This window comes from Procambarus clarkii, chromosome 37 (assembly GCF_040958095.1).
Source record: "Procambarus clarkii isolate CNS0578487 chromosome 37, FALCON_Pclarkii_2.0, whole genome shotgun sequence".
Lineage (NCBI taxonomy): Eukaryota > Metazoa > Arthropoda > Malacostraca > Decapoda > Cambaridae > Procambarus > Procambarus clarkii.
The window spans coordinates 18,760,285-18,777,344 of NC_091186.1; the positions used below are offsets into that span (position 1 = coordinate 18,760,285).

General features: G+C 39.8%; 2 protein-coding genes across 4 annotated transcripts; one reads left to right on the forward strand and one right to left on the reverse strand.

Moving 5' to 3' along the window:
- The first annotated feature begins 2,401 nt into the window (after positions 1 to 2,401).
- LOC123765721 (probable cytochrome P450 49a1) lies at positions 2,402 to 12,904 on the forward strand. Of its 3 annotated transcripts, none has more exons than XM_069337194.1 (11): positions 2,402 to 2,542; positions 4,038 to 4,263; positions 4,625 to 4,865; positions 5,333 to 5,449; positions 6,606 to 6,682; positions 6,866 to 7,067; positions 8,390 to 8,555; positions 10,623 to 10,792; positions 11,423 to 11,501; positions 11,653 to 11,856; positions 12,691 to 12,904. In XM_069337194.1, exons 2-11 carry the CDS (start codon positions 4,041 to 4,043, stop codon positions 12,799 to 12,801), a joined length of 1,590 nt encoding a protein of 529 aa, XP_069193295.1. In that variant the 5' UTR covers positions 2,402 to 2,542; positions 4,038 to 4,040; the 3' UTR covers positions 12,802 to 12,904. The 3 variants fall into 3 exon arrangements, with proteins under 3 accessions (XP_069193295.1, XP_069193297.1, XP_069193296.1); XM_069337195.1 differs by lacking the exon at positions 2,402 to 2,542 and adding an exon at positions 3,217 to 3,365; XM_069337196.1 differs by lacking the exons at positions 6,606 to 6,682; positions 6,866 to 7,067.
- Positions 12,905 to 13,939: 1,035 nt separating this feature from the next.
- LOC123765722 (uncharacterized) lies at positions 13,940 to 16,175 on the reverse strand. Its single transcript, XM_045754422.2, has 4 exons — positions 15,865 to 16,175; positions 15,011 to 15,106; positions 14,657 to 14,764; positions 13,940 to 14,326 (listed from the first exon to the last, which is right to left on the reverse strand). Exons 1-4 carry the CDS (start codon positions 16,134 to 16,136, stop codon positions 14,257 to 14,259), a joined length of 546 nt encoding a protein of 181 aa, XP_045610378.2. The 5' UTR covers positions 16,137 to 16,175; the 3' UTR covers positions 13,940 to 14,256.
- Between the last annotated feature and the right edge of the window lie 885 nt (positions 16,176 to 17,060).

A 17,060-nucleotide genomic window follows, 5' to 3' on the forward strand; every position in this document is an offset into this window, starting at 1 on the left:
GGTCCAAGAGCTAACTGTTCAACCATGCAGGCACAAATGATGCACAGAGCAAAGTCTCGTCTGAATGGACACCCTCTCGCATAGGTGTTGTACAACATTATGCCAAGGAAGTAATTATCAAAGAAGGCACCAAACCGGGAAGGCTGTGTAGTACCATCAAATGCGCAAGATAATCAGAGGGCGCTAAATATCACCAAGGATGCCAATACGAGAACAAAAACGCATCAGACGAAAGATATCAAAAGTATCAGTCACCAAGAATTCTATTGAGGGACAGGTGACCGCGAGGGGCTTATGCCAAGGAAGCGAAAGCCGGCTGGGACAATCCTGAAATGGTTAAATATAGACGTTCCAATCTCTTGTAAAGGCAATATTATTTCAGAAAATTAAGGATGGCAGAAGAGCAATCACAGACACTCGATGGACAGAGTATAGTGTCATGTTGAGAACGGCTATATATACGGACAGTACAAAACGTCTACTAGGCAGTGTAATATTGTAATTGCCAGAATTAGGGTGGGATACATCTATGGCAGTTGACTGAAATGTAACGAATCCCTCAATGGCGAATATTCAAATTGTAAGCCATGTGAACCTTAACTTAACCTGAGCAGAGTCCCTTACTGAAATGGTTATACAGGCAATTCTCATCTATGTCTGAGGTTTAGGAAGCCCGACGTTTAACACGTTCCTTTCGCCTCGGTAGGGCCACAAACGCGGCCACACAGACCACCTCTTATTCAGAGATAAAGTCGGTAGGTTGCTGGAAGGGAAATGCCTTCAATGTCTACATCCGAGCAGGAAATGCCACGCAGGTCCCAGGACCCATGGGGCCCCTCCCTTGCCCTCCACGCCCCTCCCTGTCCTGGCAGGGATAGGCGTTCCTCGCCAGTCGTACTGGCGACGGGGAAGGCTCTGCCGGAGCCCCCATCGTGTATCCCACCCTACCATTGTCTCTCATGGTCTTCATTTACTTCAAATCTCTACTGCCTTAGCTGGGCCCGCGTCCTAACATTATTCTCCTATACCTTGCTATTCTACTGTGCCTCCTTTTGGACAACTTGCTGGCAACTCCTATTTTATTCTTAAAGTGAATCCGGGAATCCGGAAACTCGTTCACGAAGTTGGTTCACATTTACATTTGTCCTCCAGTTATTCAATGTTTCACCATACGATTTGTCCTTGTGAAGGAGGAAATGTATATGTTTATCTCTCAGAATGTTTGGTAACATATTTGTTTGTGATGTGTGTCTATGTATGTACTAACACGTTGTACTGAACGGGGTGAGAATAGCTTGAGCTACCTCATCCCTTTGTGTGTATTTTACCTCAATAAACTTATTTCAATTTCAATTTGTTTTCTATTATTTATATGGAATAATAATTAATTATGTTAATTATGGAAATAATTTGGACAACTAATTGTATAAACGTTGTAATATGTGATGTTAAAACAACAATGAATAAATTTATTTATAAACCCAATCCGGATTTTGCTCATAATTCCAACAATTCTTGAGATATTCTTGTGACCCAGAGTTTGCTTGTAAGAGTTAATAAAGTCGTAGATAGTTTTTGATCTGACACATGGAATAGGCAGCCTATCCTCCTGTTTTGGTCGTACTTAAAGTAAGGATGAAGACCATAGTGTATATACGGACGTACAACGAAATTAGAACGCCCAAAAATCTGAACTATCAAGTTGGACAAACCGGGAAAACTTGTTGCTTTGACACTCTTTGACAAACTTTGACAAACAAACTAGGCCTCCCTAGGCCTAATACACGATATCAGAGGCCTAATATAGTATGTGTGCGCTATACTAGGCCTAGGAATATTTATTTTATACCTTCATTTATTTTAAAAAGAATTTTACTAATCGGTATACTACTATCTAGAAGTTAAATATGTACGAATTCGTGACTATTGACGATCGTCACAATAGGTACTATCTGAACAGGAGGATGGGTTTTATTAGGGTAACAGCAGATTGCTATGTATACCAAAGTTTGTTTACAAAACAAATCAGCTTGGATTAGTTCATGTCACAGTGAGATTGCAACTTTATGCAAGATATTTATCGCAGATATATTTAGCGTTTGTTAACATTGTTGTTTTCCGGGAGCCGACAACCATCAATGTCGTCATAAACGACAAGTTTCATGAATTTGTAGCATATTTTATTAATGCTGTATTGTTTGTTGTTGACCGGGGCGACGATTCTGCATTAAATTCTGTTCACAGTTGACAGGAATTGCCGACTCGCTCAATCTCGTATAAACAGATTGGACATGTCTTTTTACATAATAGGATTAATTTTTTATTCTTCTGGTTAAATTTAATTAAAATGACACACATCTTAGGACATAACCTAAAACGGCGATCATCGTCTTTTTAAGAGGAGAAACATATGTAGAAGAGTTGAATAATCCAGTGATAGCTGGGCCCACGACCAGGTGTCTGCCTGCCTCAAGATCTTCCGACGCTTCCCAGTAGTGCTTGTACAGCTGTGGGAGACGGTGGACGTCGCCCTTCCTTCTCAGTAAGCTATCAACTATACACGGAGGAGAGGCAGCTATAGCACACCTCCATGTCCAGTGTCACACTGTATATAGGCCTCATAACATGTGCGAGTGATCATGAAGTCTTGTTTTACTTGTAGGGATGAGGTGCTGTGCTCATATTATGTTAATATTTGTAAATAATAATTTGAACACTATTTTGAAAATGCTAAACTTCCCGGGCCTCTTATAACTTATTTTCCCTTGGGATGGAGGTCCTCTCCCTTGTAAGACCCACACTACTGCTCTTACTATTATGTTGCCAATGCAGGAAACTTGTATTATGATGTTAGTTCTTTGATGTTCGCTAATAGGGTGACAAACATCGAAATTGGGAATACGCTGTGAAAGTGATAACAAGAATCAGATTTAAGATATCATGGAAAAGTTATGTTGTAACAATTGTTGAACAAAACTAGAACAGTGACCAGATCTAGAAACGGTTGCAGACGAGGAGTCACAATAATGTGGCTGAAATATGTTGACCAAACCACACACACTAGAAAGTGAAGGGACGACGACGTTTCGGTCCGTCCTGGACCATTCTCAAGTCGACTGTGGACTTGCATGGACCATCCACAATCGACTTGAAAATGATCCAGGACGGACCGAAACGTCGTCGTCCCTTCACTTTCTAGTGTGTGGTCTGGTCAACATAGAAACAGTTGCTGATGACCGCTGGAGGAAACTTAAACTATCTTCTGATAGTTTAAGCAAACCCAAGAAAGGTACAAGCACCTTGTATGGGTGTCAGGAACCCGGAGTGAGAAATTACGATTGACTCAGGAAACTGCCACGCTCAAAGTAAGTGTTCCATCCCTCCCCCCTTTGCTCAGCGTAATAATCTACTCCCTGTAGGCCTATACTTAGTCAGGATGTCTTATTTTATTAACTAAATTAGAATGGTCATCAAACACTACTTTCATTTTACAGTGATTTCTCTGTCGGGTTAAAAGTTAAATATAGTAATAATTGCTAATTCCCTTATAAATTATTTTAATTATGCAAATACAGTACAATACATAACTGTACAGACAATATATAAACAAATTAGAGAGACGAATGTAAAGGAGAGACGAAATACGTCGGGCGTGATACGACACAACTTGGCCAGACGAGCAGTAAGGCACAACTCGGCCAGACGAGCAGTAAGGCACAACTCGGCCAGACGAGCAGTAAGGCACAACTCTGCCAGACACAAGACATACATAAGAACACGAGACAGGTCTGCACGCCCTCAATGGCTCTCGTCGATTTTCTTTAAAGTCCACTTTTAGTAAAATCCAAAAACAATAGTATATTATATAAATTGATTCGGAGGAATATCAATGACCCCTTAAAGGTATAACCATGAGACTAAAGAACCTTATTGGAGAAAGGACAACTAAGTACACAAGAACAGCGAAGCACGAAGGATTTGGTTCATCTGACGCTATTGTGAGTTTTGTGTATCCTAAAAGTACTTTTCCCCTGCAGGTCATGTTAGGCGTGGTGAGGTGCGCTGGCCTGCTGCAGGCTCCCCTGCGCTCACCACCTACCTTGCCCCGCGCCCTCGCCCTCACAGCAACACCTCACAAAGTAGCAGCCCCAGCAGCAGCAGCAAGAGAAGAGCAGCCATCAACAGTGAAACCAGTATCTGAAGTGCCAGGACCGCGGTCTTTCCCTTTTGTGGGAACTATCCCATCGATGCTCCTAGACAAATGTACGTCGATGTGACCAACTACAGTTATCAGTTTTAGAAATGTTATGATTTATACCATTTTAAATACGGAAACATAAGATATTTATATAGATAGGAAGGAGGGGAGGGTGATCGGTCAAAAGAACATGAAACTGCATTAGCAGGGACCTAAAAATTCTCCTCTAATGAATTATATATGCTTTTCTCCAAGGCTATGGGTCCCCTTCTTCCAGCTCGAGGTGGTACTCCCTATCCTTATTGGAAAAAAAAATATATCTAGATGTTATATAAAAATATTTAGACGTCACAAACTGCTACGTCAATTATCTTACTTGTATTATAAGCTTAAAATGAGTATTGAATATCAGTTTCTTTTCCATAGCCTTCAAAAGCACCAAGATTCACCTCTACTTCAAAAAGATGACCGAGATGTATGGCCCCATTTTCAAATTTTCACAGCCATTTAATCCCCCGACGGTGTTCGTGGTCCGGCCTGACGATACTGAGGCCGTGGTTCGAGCCACCATGGACAACCCCATCAGGGACGGGTTCACATCTTTCCAGAAGATCAGGAAGGAGGCCGCTGACAACTACTTCGAGAATAAAACTGGACTGTTGACAGAGTAAGTGCATATATATTTTTTAAACTGCGCGCGCGTAGGCGCGTGCGTGTGTGCCTACATCCCCTACACACCTAATAGTACGTGTGAGGGTTGAGCTGTAGCTCTGGTACTGCCTCACATCATTTTATCCTAACCTAACCTAACCTAACCTAACCTAACCATCCTAGCCCTAATGCACGCTGTTTGGGGCCTAATGTACTACATATATGCACTATACTAGTCTAGGAATATTTAAGGTTGTGTTTTAGCTTTATTTTGTCCGTTCTCTATATAGTGAATAGTAACAAAAAATACTATCGTATTAGGAGGATGGGATATATTATATATAATATATATATAACTGAAAACTCACACCCCAGATAATATATATATATATATATATATATATATATATATATATATATATATATATATATATATATATATATATATATATATATAATATTAATGTGGTGGAAGTCTTGCAGGAACGGTGAGGAATGGTGGAGGGTGAGAAGCAGGGTCCAGACGCCAATGCTCCGCGTGAAGGAGTTGCTTCACTACCTGCCTCTCATGGATCAAATTACTATGGAGTTCATGGACAGGTAGGAGAAATAAAAACACTAATAATAATGCTAATATTACAACAGCAACTCTATTTTATTTATAAACAAACTATTGATTATCACAAAATGGACTTTTTCTCTTTCAGAGACAGTTAATGCATTCAGTGGGGTGTGGGTTATTATGAGTCTGCCTTTGTTTCTCCAGTATGTCTGTCTACTGTGCGAGCAGTAGTATTGCATTTACATGTCTTTGTCTTTTTGGTCAGTGTGAGTTTTCTTTCTTGTTATTTGTCTGTGATCTTTGATATGACTGTTATATTTTGTCTTTATCTTTAGGACAAATTACATCAGCTTGAGTTAGTTCCCGTTTTCTGATATAATGGCAATAATAGTAAGCTAGAAATATTATAAATATAATAATTGAATCTAGTGTTGAATCTGTGTTAATGGCAATGTGACTTTATGAATTAGAAAAAAGTTGTTTGAACTGAGTAGCGCAATTTTTAGTAAGTTGTGCCAAAACATTATTTTTAGTAATGTGTACGTTAAAAGTAATAACTCAAAGTAATACAGTAGACTTTTTCAAATCCCTTGTGCTTTCCCGCCTTGAGTTCTGCTCGATACTCCTCTCTCAAGTCAAGGTACGAGACATTTCTGAAATATGAGAGATAAAGAAAATATATACTACACGAGCTGATACGGTACAGCACATCAATTACAGGGATAGTCTCTCAGCACTCCAGTGTACTTGGACAAAAAAAAACGAGAAAGATAACATAAGAAATTTTGCCGGAACAAAAGTGGATGTTATCAAGAGGCAATTACAGTCTTACAGGAAGTGCCAGATCACCCTTTTTTTTTGTTTAATCAGACCTACAGACTGCTACAAACAGCTCCCTGACCCATCTCTTCATCACCAAACAAGCCTGGCCCCAAAGCCGGTCATTGAGAATAAAAGAATTCTCGAAATTATCTTTAGGTAAACCCAGGTAAAAGGATTTGAACTCACAAGCAAAAAAACAGTTGACTGGCTCTATTGTTGTGATATGAACATTTATGTTAGAGTAGGTTTATCTCTCTCTCTCCAGTAGAGAGAGAGAGAGAAAGAGTCGAACGCGGGTTCATTGGGAAACTTAAGTAGAACGCCAACTTCATCTCAGAATTTTAGAAACAAAATATTTTGACCTTTCCTCAGAATTGCGTCACTGCAGTCACAGTTTGGTGAGATGCCGAGCGACTTCCAGAACGAGTTATACAAATGGGCTCTCGAGTGTGTGTATAAGCTCAAGACTTAATAATATCTCTTCATTTTACTAAATGAATGACATTTATAAGTGTGCATAAATCATTTTAATGAGTACATGATATACTTAATTCAAAATATTACTCTAAATATAATTCCAGTTTCATTTTGTAATTATGGAAATATATTTGTCCATTTTTTTTTAAATACAGCTGTTAGTTCTGTAGCACTGAACCGGCGTCTTGGCTGTTTGGACTCAAACATCACAGCAGACTCGGAACCCCTGAGGTTGATCAGGCTGGTGAATGAATTGTTCCATTCTCTGAATGAAGCAGAATTCGGCGTTCATCTCTGGCTGTTGTTCCCTACACCTTCCTTCACGAGGCTTAAGAAGACTCACCAAGAGTTCTTAGAGTAAGAGCTGAGTTACGTATCAAGTTGTGTTTATCAGGCTATTGGATATCAAATTGTTCCATTGCCTGATTTAAGGATAAAAATTGGTATTATTATTATTACAATAAGGGAAGGAATGAGCTGAGAGGCTCGAAAACTGTTTCAGATAACCACTTGAGAGTTTGATACAGGGTATAATTATTACAATTAACGTTTGCAATATTGATGTTCATATAAAATATATATATATATATATATATATATATATATATATATATCTATATATATATATATATAATATGTATATTGGGAACCTCGATATAAGCCTAATGTGTATGAATACACTCGGGCTTCCTGTCCCCCGACACAATAAATTTATAATATGAATTATATTTTTATAACTATTTGTCAAGCAATTTTGTTTCGGCGCCTGTAATGTAATGTATTGGAAGGAAAACCAAAGAGCTGAATCTATTGAAACCAACTCGTCCTCAGACCAAGTCCATTCTATCCAGCGGTCGACCCCAAAGACACATTCATCAATTTTAACGTTCTGCTCATTCAAAATAGGAATTTTCTCCAATATAAATTAATATTATTATATACTGTGCATATTTAGGTTAGGTGTTTAGGTTCAATTGTCGATTATTTGTATTTGTAGTACGTGGTTGAAACATTTACAGCGTTGTGGTTTGAACAAAAGTCGTCAGTTAAGTATTTGTCCCGGAAGTGTTCGAACGTTATCAGTAGAGTTGTGTGTAAACTGTTTTTCATTAATAAACAGGGGGGTTTGGCGCGTGCATGGAATGGACTTTGGCCTTTGTTTATGAGGACGGGCTGCGGGCTGTCAGCTCACACACTTGGGGGACGCCGGAGTTTGACACATAGAGTGTGAAGCTTATCTTTCCTTATCAGCTTCACACCCCAAGGCCTCAACCTGTCCTCTAGACTTTTGACGTCTAAGTCCCAAACGGACAAAATATGTTTTATAAATCATGGCGGCTCACAAGCATTCACGTTTACTATGCATGGGTCGTTCGAGAGTTTTAGTACATCATTTTCTGCACGTTTTGGCACGTCGAGAGGTCGGGCTGCCCACCCATCACCTATCGGAAGCTGAGATAATAAATATGGCTCGCTCTATGAGGGGACGAGAACACTGGGACCAGAGATCTAGAGATCAGAGTGGAGTTCCAGACTCCTCTCGCTCCGCAGACTGATCTAGGTTCTTGTCCTGCCTTCCGGTAGGCGATGGGTGGGTCTCGGAGGTGTGGCCTCAAGACTTGGAAGTGCCAGCGTACAAGCTCTCATACAACAGACTAAATTTCCTTTATATCGCGCAGAATTGCGGACAAGAACATACGTGAGACGGAGGCTGCGCTTCTGGCGAAGACGGCAAGTGATGGAGAGGACCTGACGCTGATGGAGGCGCTGCTCGTCAAGCCCGGGCTCTCTCGCAAGGACGTCGTCACCCTCATACTTGACATGCTCATCGCTGGCATTGATACGGTAAGCGTGACAGAGAGTGCATATAGTTTATATGCGAGTTAGTTTAGTTCATTTATTATGCACCCCATACCCATCTTGTGGGCGGTAGTGGAAAGGGTTACAGAGGCACATAATGGGCTCAGGGACTGAACCCCACAATTCATTTAGCTAAGCAAGTTACAATCTTGATGAGCTAGTTACAAAATTAAATATAAGTCATCACATCAACAATGGGTTCGAGATCGACCTCAAGTACAAGTTCTAAATTAAGCAACTGACATATGTGGAGAGCTAGTGTCAAAATTTATATGTTTGTCCTGCACACCGCCCCCCATCCAGTGGGCAGCGGTGGATAGGTTACAATTACTTAGTTACTACCTACATTTAGCAAACTGGGGATATTTGGCTAAAATTTCTGGTAGCAGATCATTTTGAATGAAATATTGACACATCGCTGGAACATTGGTTATAGAATTGTCTCTAAATTCACGTATCTTTTCGCACTCCATCACATAGTGACGGAGGGTGTGCGAATAATTTTGTTGACACAGTTTACATTTGGTCAGGTCTACATCAGCAGATAATGAGAATTCCCAGAGATACTTGTAACCGAGTCTAAGCCAAGCAGTAGTAACATCTAGAAGTCTGCTGATTTTATTGGATGATCCGTAGATGTGTGGCTCCTCTTGCATGATAGTATGATGATAGATGGAATTACTGGTGTCAATTTCACTTTGCCTCAGATCTACAAGATCTTGTTGAAGTTCTCGGTGTACTGCTGCTCTCAGATTGCTCATTGACAATCCAAGGTTACACTCAACGGCTCCTTTAAAGGCAGATTCTTTGGCTAACTTATCAGCTCTATCATGCATTCGGAGCCCAACATGAGATGGAGACCACATGAAATGGACTCTGTTACCATCCTTAATAATTTTGTTGTATTTGTGTCTAGCTTCGGACTTTATATGTGAGCCACTAACACTAGTAGCCTCGACGAGGACAGGAAGCATGTGGCTTGTCGAAGGTCCCCTCATTTGCATTTATAAACTCATCCAATTGTAATTTAAATGTTAACAGTTTTGGCATTTACGGCTACGGCGGGTAGGCGGTTCTACAGGGTTTTCACCCTATATTTGAAAAAAGATATCCTGTTCTTGTGGTTTGTTGAGCTATATACAATACAAATTAATTTTCTTTTGTTTAATCACGAAGGGAAAAAGTTATATTCAAAATATGGTTTTCCAAATCATGGAGCCACAACGGGTCAATGATAAAATATTCAAATATCTCAGCATTGACATATGGAGTTTCAATTAGTCGTAGTGTCTTTGACTGTCACAATATCATATCCACCAGATTATATTTTGTTTCCTGTTTTTGTGATTGTTGGGTTTTCTGTAGGAAATATTATTTAGGATAATGAATTTATATTTTAGATATAAAATATAATATCTATATTTAGATATAAATATAGATATATCTATATTTAGATATAAAATATATGTTGGTGATCGTGCTTTGCACCATAAATTATTCAAAACAGTTGATTTGTGACTATTTCTGTGGCGTCCGAAATCCCCCTGTGAATGCACTTTTTCCAATGTGATTTATTTTCCTTGTGTGTGTGGGGGGGGGGGGGAGGGGGCGGTATATTCTCTCTGCTACTGAAATATATATTTTGTAGATATCATTTCTAAGTTGAAACAGTCATTCAGCAAGAGTAGTAAGGTTATATTAGGGACAAATATTAGAGATTAGAGTGTTAGAAAGACTCGACCATGGCATGGGAAAGAAGCAGCTAATAATTTAGGAAAAAAAACTTAGAAAGCAGACTTAGAATTTATCGGAGAGAAAGCAAAGCTGGTATAGGTTCTGACAGAAAAAAAATATGATAAAATTCTGCATATCAACATGTTTTGAATATCAATTCAAAACATGTTCTGAATATCAACATATTCAGAAACATGTTTTGTATCATTAACTTTACAGTAAGTGAAATATTTGATGATGATTTACCAAAAAAGGTCAAATACTTGCAAATCCGGAATATTTGTGAATCGAGAATGATACGACTGACGGTGCTTGCAGACCTCCCACACTCTGGCTTTCACATTGTACCTGCTGGCCAGAAACCCGGAGGTGCAAGCACGACTACAGAAGGAGGTGGACGTGGTGCTGGGGAACCACAAGGGACCCCTCACACAACACCACCTCGCCCAGCTCTCCTATCTCAAGGCTGTCGTCAAAGAATCCATGAGGTAGGAATTTATGATAATAACTTTCATCATCTGTTCAATATGAAGATATTCTCTTTGTCTCTCACTCTGAATGTCTCTCTCTCTCTCTCTCGAAATCAATTAATCAATTGGTTTAGGAACAGGGTGTAGAATTATGGAACAAATTATCAGGTCACATAATTGACATGGGATCGCTGGATTGCCTCGAGCAAAGGTTGGACATATATGTTAATAATTTTGAATATAACCAGGAGTTGCCTCGTAAGGGCCAATACGCCTTCTGCAGTTCCTTTGTGATATTCTTATGAAGGCTGGCAATCCAATCTGGTCAGCTGTAAAGACACTAAGACCCCCAGATCTGATGGGAAGAGTACTTAGTTTCCACTGAGTCAAGTGGAAGTTTAATGATGATTTCCAGCATGAACTTCAGAAGCGTGTGGACGAAGGTGGACTTGCCTCACCTCAGAAGGTGAGAAACCTTAGGGAGAGAGAGAAACCCCTTGTGAGAAGGTTGAAGGCATCCGGAAGAGCAATTTTTTTCCCTCTAGTGTTTTCTTTATATTCAATTCATTGGTGTGCAAAAGCTGAACTGGATTTTAATTATATATTATTATTATCATGTGTGTAATTGAATATTCTTTTTTTTTCCAGGGTTTTCCCTATAGTGCTTGGAATGGGAAGAACGTTGGACAAGGACCTTGTACTAAGTGGCTACTTAATTCCTAAAGGGGTGTGTTGCCTTCACTGCAATAAAGTGAACGTTCGCTTCATTTCCATATGAATATTGTGATACACTGCCCTAAAAGGTCACTTTACATCAGCGTGTAATAATGCATGTGTTATCTGTTTCATTAACTCGACACGTTTCTGGCGGCGTCCAGTGGATGGTGGCTATGCTCGGCATGCTGATGGGCTGGGACGAGTCCTTGTTCCCCCGGGCAAAGGAGTTTATTCCTGAGCGTTGGTTGAGGCACAAGCCCCTTGGCCCCATCCATCCCTATGCCACCCTGCCCTTTGGTGCTGGTACCAGGATGTGTATTGGTCGCCGCATTGCTGAGCAAGAAATGTTCACTTTTCTCGCGAGGGTAAGTCGTCCAGTAGTGTCTCGCTAAAGTAAGTCGTCCAGTTGTGTCTCGCTAGAATTAGTCACCCAAAAATGTTTCTCCGCGCCAAGTAATCCAAGAATGGAGAACTCTTTCAATAAGACATGGAGTAATCGTTTTCGAGAAGACAAACACAGAGCAACAAAAATAATTTGTTGTATTTAAAAGTGTTATCTATTAAAAGAAATGTTTTCGTTTTCTGTTATCGGCACTTGGAAAGTGTATTTTGTGATAGACTAAAGAAATATATTTATATTACAAAGTGAATAGGATTATAATTTAATAATTCATTGTGTCGGGGGACACGTAACCATTGTATATATACATGTTAGGCTTATATCGAGGTCCCCCCCCCCAATGGTGGGGGACCTCCCACCCCCAAGGGTGGGTGGGACCTGGACCCTCCCTAGGATGCAGCCCCACAACAAGCTAATTAACCTATTTACAGTAGGTGAACAGGGAAATTATGGAATTGGAAACGCAGCTAATCATTTCCCTTCCGTCCGGAATCCGAACCCGGAATTCAAGATTGTTAGTCGAGAGCGAATCCGACTGTACTTCCGGGACCCTATAAATAATGATCTGCTATTTTAAAGTCTCGTGGCTTTTGTGAGGAAGATCTGCTAATTATCTGTTATGTCGAAATATACCCTAAAAATTGGGTTTGTTTTCCTGGTGAATCGGCCATGCTCCGTATATCCAATTTGAAGAATTGAGTGGTTCTCTTTGTTGACTCGAAGAGAAGAAATAGCATTTACAAATATTAGTTCCCTTAAAAGAATGATTGTTTGATTAATAAATGTTATTCCTCTACAGGCCATGCAACGCTTCACTGTTGGTTATGAGTATGAAGACCTGGAACTCGTCAGTCGCCTCGTGTTCATTCCGTCGCGGCCTCTCAAGTTCACCTTCACTCAGAGGAACTGATAGTGACCCTTGGATGACCCACAACACACAGGCATAAGACAGTATTGACTACTGTGAGTGACGAGTATTTATCAATAAAGGAAACTGTGGCTATCATAACTGAGATTCTGTACTTATTTTCCTTTAAGATAAATTACAAACTACATTGAAACACTACTATACACATCCCAGTGCTCTGTAAATCTTGATAATTCAATTATTGGTGATACAATTAGGGATGATACACTTATTGGTGGTACAATTAGTGAGATACAATTATTGGTGGTATAATTATTGAAGTGTCTTCTGTGTTGGCATCGTTATATTCCGGTCTTGTCCTTAATAATTATTGATATATTCATTAATGTGTATATCAACCATCATCGACCATCCAGCGGGTTGACCGCTGGATGTAATGAACTTGAGTCGAGGACGGGTTGTTTACAGAGTTGTAATTCGAACAGAGGTTGTCCACGAAGCACTGTTCGAGAAATATTCGAAAGTCCACACTTGTGTGAGTCGTGTGTAAAACATTTTTCTATTAATAAACAGGGGGTTTGGCGACTGGATTAACAAGCTTTTGGCCTTTGTTGATGAGGAAGGACTGTGATAAGAGCAGGCTGTAATAAGAGCAATCTGTCATGAAGGCAGGCTGTGATAAGAGCAATCTGTCATGAGGGCAGGCTGTGATGATTCAGGCAAGCATCTCGGCACTATAGTGTGTAAAGATTAATGTAAATGTATACAGGAATCCATCGTTGACTTGCTTTATTAATTGTGTATTGTGTATAGACGCTGCGAAGTCCGGAGTACACTTAACACAAACTTTAATTCGTTGATATCTTAAGTTATATTAAGTTATAACGTATTAAAGTTATATCAACGGTGTTGAGCTTAAGGCCTACCAACGGTGGGAGGGTTACTAAGGTAAATTCATTAATTTACCGAACAACCAAGAAGTATACTTTACAACCGAGAATAATTCGGGTCTGAATCTGTTTAGTGTCATTATAAAGTGTAAGTTTGAGCATTATTATAAATAGTTTACCTCCGTAGTCATCGGCAAATGTTTCTCTAAAAAGATTTAATCAAAACATGTTGTGGTCTTTTGCTAATTATAATAAATATTAAAGTTATTTGTGAGAAATAAATAAGAAGCTTTTGCCTTCATTGATAAACTTTATTGAACAGAAATATAATACTTGTAAATATTAATATCTAAAGCATAATAAAATTGAAGTTCATAATGGCTTAATATAACAAATCAAAATTAATTTTGTACAGTAGGATTCAAACTTGTATTAAAACTTCATCGCTAACTAACCTAACCAGTTGTGGCTCCGGACAAAGACGCTCTATAAGAGGCATTGACAGGACTAGTTAGACGCGGGTCTCTGGAGGCCCTCTAGTAATACTGGAGAGGAACGCTGGCATCTTAAGAACACACTCAACTTTCACTTCTTCACAAGACGCTATTTACAAGTTCTCTGTGGCTCTCCTCTTCCGGCCGAACGTGTGACTGAAACCAAGTCCAAAACTGTTGGACCTGTTGGAAATAAAGTTTTGCTTTAACATTTAAATGAGAAATAATAATTAATGAAGGTTCCTCACGAGACAAACTTTGAGCTGCGATGAAAATATCAAATATAATCTTACGAGGAAACGCAGACTTTATAACACTTATAAACTGTATATGAATACATGACAGAATCTATAGTAATGACACTGGCGGATGTTGTAATGGATCATTTGCTCATGTTTATAGAAGAGGGTGTAGCAGGTGTTTAGACTGAAGGGTGTAGCAGGTGTTTAGACTGAAGGGTGTAGCAGGTGTTAACAGCGAAGTGTGACGAGAGCAGCTGGAAGAGAGGCCTACCTGCGGCCTCCACCCCGGGAGTGTTGTACACCGGCGGTGATGGAGGTCTGTTTGTTGGGCTTGAACTCGTAACCCAAATTGGCTCCCACGTTCCTCTCGCTCCCAAGGCTGCATCATGGTATACAGATTACTACATTATCTGTGCTACTGTATAATTTATTGTACTGAATCTTTGTTTATATGATCTATATATAGATAAATATTTATCAACAAAACAAAAACTGTACTAAATTAACAAAGCTTTACTTGCGCATTTTACTCTTTATATATTTCAACTTTGAGTTAAAATACTGAGCCAAAGTGCACCAACAGTTTACAATAACAATGATAAACAGTGGAATATGGTTATCTTACCCGGGAACTTTGGTGCGGTCAACACTGAGGCCGCCTTGGATTGTGTGTTTGTTGAAGGTGTGACCCAAGTTGATGCTAGCGCTGTCTCGCCGAGCCCTGCAACACATGCAACATATCATACGTTATAGACCCCTGACCCTTGAAATACACTGAACACACCCCATGTTCCGTGGAACATGGGATATAGGTCATGGAACACATCCCATGTTCCACGACCCCTTCAACATACAGAACACACACCATGCGCTAATTCCCTTACATATCTTGTCCCTTATACTAGTAGGAGGTACCCAGTTGCATCATTTAAGTATAGGGTGCTCGTGGAATGCAAATCTGCTATAAGAACATTCATTTTGCATATCAATATCTGATTTTTTATAATTATGTACACACAATGTAACTCTATGGACTCCAAGGCCACTATTTCATTTACGCCGACTTCAGTGGGTTCCCCATCTGAGCCCTGATCCCGTAAAGGGGAGCAATAGGGCCAACCTTGACCTCTCTGTGTTGGCCAATCCCTTCCACTTACCATGTAACTGAGTTACTTGGTAACTGGTAGGGTTACATGGTAACTGATAGGGGTTACGTGGTAACTGGTAGGGTTACATGGTAACTGATAAGGGCTACATGGTAACTGGTAGGGTTACATAGTAAGCTACCAGGTGAGTTTAGCACCAAGCGACTGGCCTCCAACCTTGGACAGACCGTCAAAAAGAAATCTTTTATTGATGTAGATATAAAAGTCTTCTCTCCAAAACCCTTATTGTTTCTATATAAGCAGTGAGTCAGTGTGTGGTCTCCAGTTTGTTACACAAGTATAATATATTAAGCTGTGAGGAGAGTCCACTTACCCACCACCCAGGCGTTCAGTGTTGGCGGACCCGGATACTGTGGTCTGTCGCTTTCTTCGTTCATGATTCAAACCATCTTCATCAGAGTTTAGAGACGGTTCTCGTCCCTCGTCTTGCACCAAATATGGATCAAGCTCCTCGTCCGACGTGTAAATTGGCGCCAGATTGGTATCTTGTGTTGGTGTGTTGGTGAGCTGCAGTGACGAGCCCTGGAGGGGGCTGCCTGTCACCACTGCTAGGAGCAGGGCGCTCACTGTGAGTGTTGTCTGCATGTTAGACTCTTGCTGAGGACAGTGGTGACGGACTCTCGGCTCCAGCAGGTTATATACTCCTGGACAAATTGTGGGAAATACCCTCAACCAACAACAGCAAAATGATTTGTTGTCAGTCTGATCGTGTCCTTGACTGTGAGACGCAACAATCTGTCCTGCTTGGAGTTCCCGTCACTATTTTCCCAGAATTATTGAAACGTTCCCTCTGCTGAAGGAAAAAAAATATTTTGAGATTTTTTGGAAGGCAATCATCGACTTGTATCTATTTATTCATTTCATAGTATATTATCATTGTACATGTTTGTGTAAAATGTTAAGTTAAAGAGTGTATGGAAGCATTATAACCTAGACTACGATAATGCGTATATTTCTAGATATTTTGAGAGGCAATCATCAGCTTATATCTCTCTATTCATGTCGAAGTACATTGCAAGTAATATAAGTTTGTAGACAATTTTGAATATAAATAAGGGGAGAAGGAAGTAATTAAGGAATCTACATGACAGCATTTTAACTTAGACTAATAATGGCGAAGGAAATAGGCTGACAATAGTAAGTTATTTAACAAATAATACAATTCAAGTCAAATAACTCCTCAGATCCAGATGAAGTATTTGACAGTATTAGGGTATTTGAAGTATTAGGGTTCTCTAAAAATGGAAAAAAAGACCCGAGAGAGCCCTTGTCTTGCATATTCATTAGACTCGGGCAAGTTATCAGAGTTGTGGAAGGATGTAAGGGTGATTCATTCTCGATTTTTGACAAGGATGAGAGATCACTTTCATCTAATTTGTCGTCCAATTAACTTAATGTTTATTCTGAAGAAACTTGCTTGAAGCGATAACTGCAAAAGCCATTTGTTTACATCTTGAGAAACAAAGATCATTGGAGGATTCACAACACGGCTTTCCAAAGAGTCGTTCA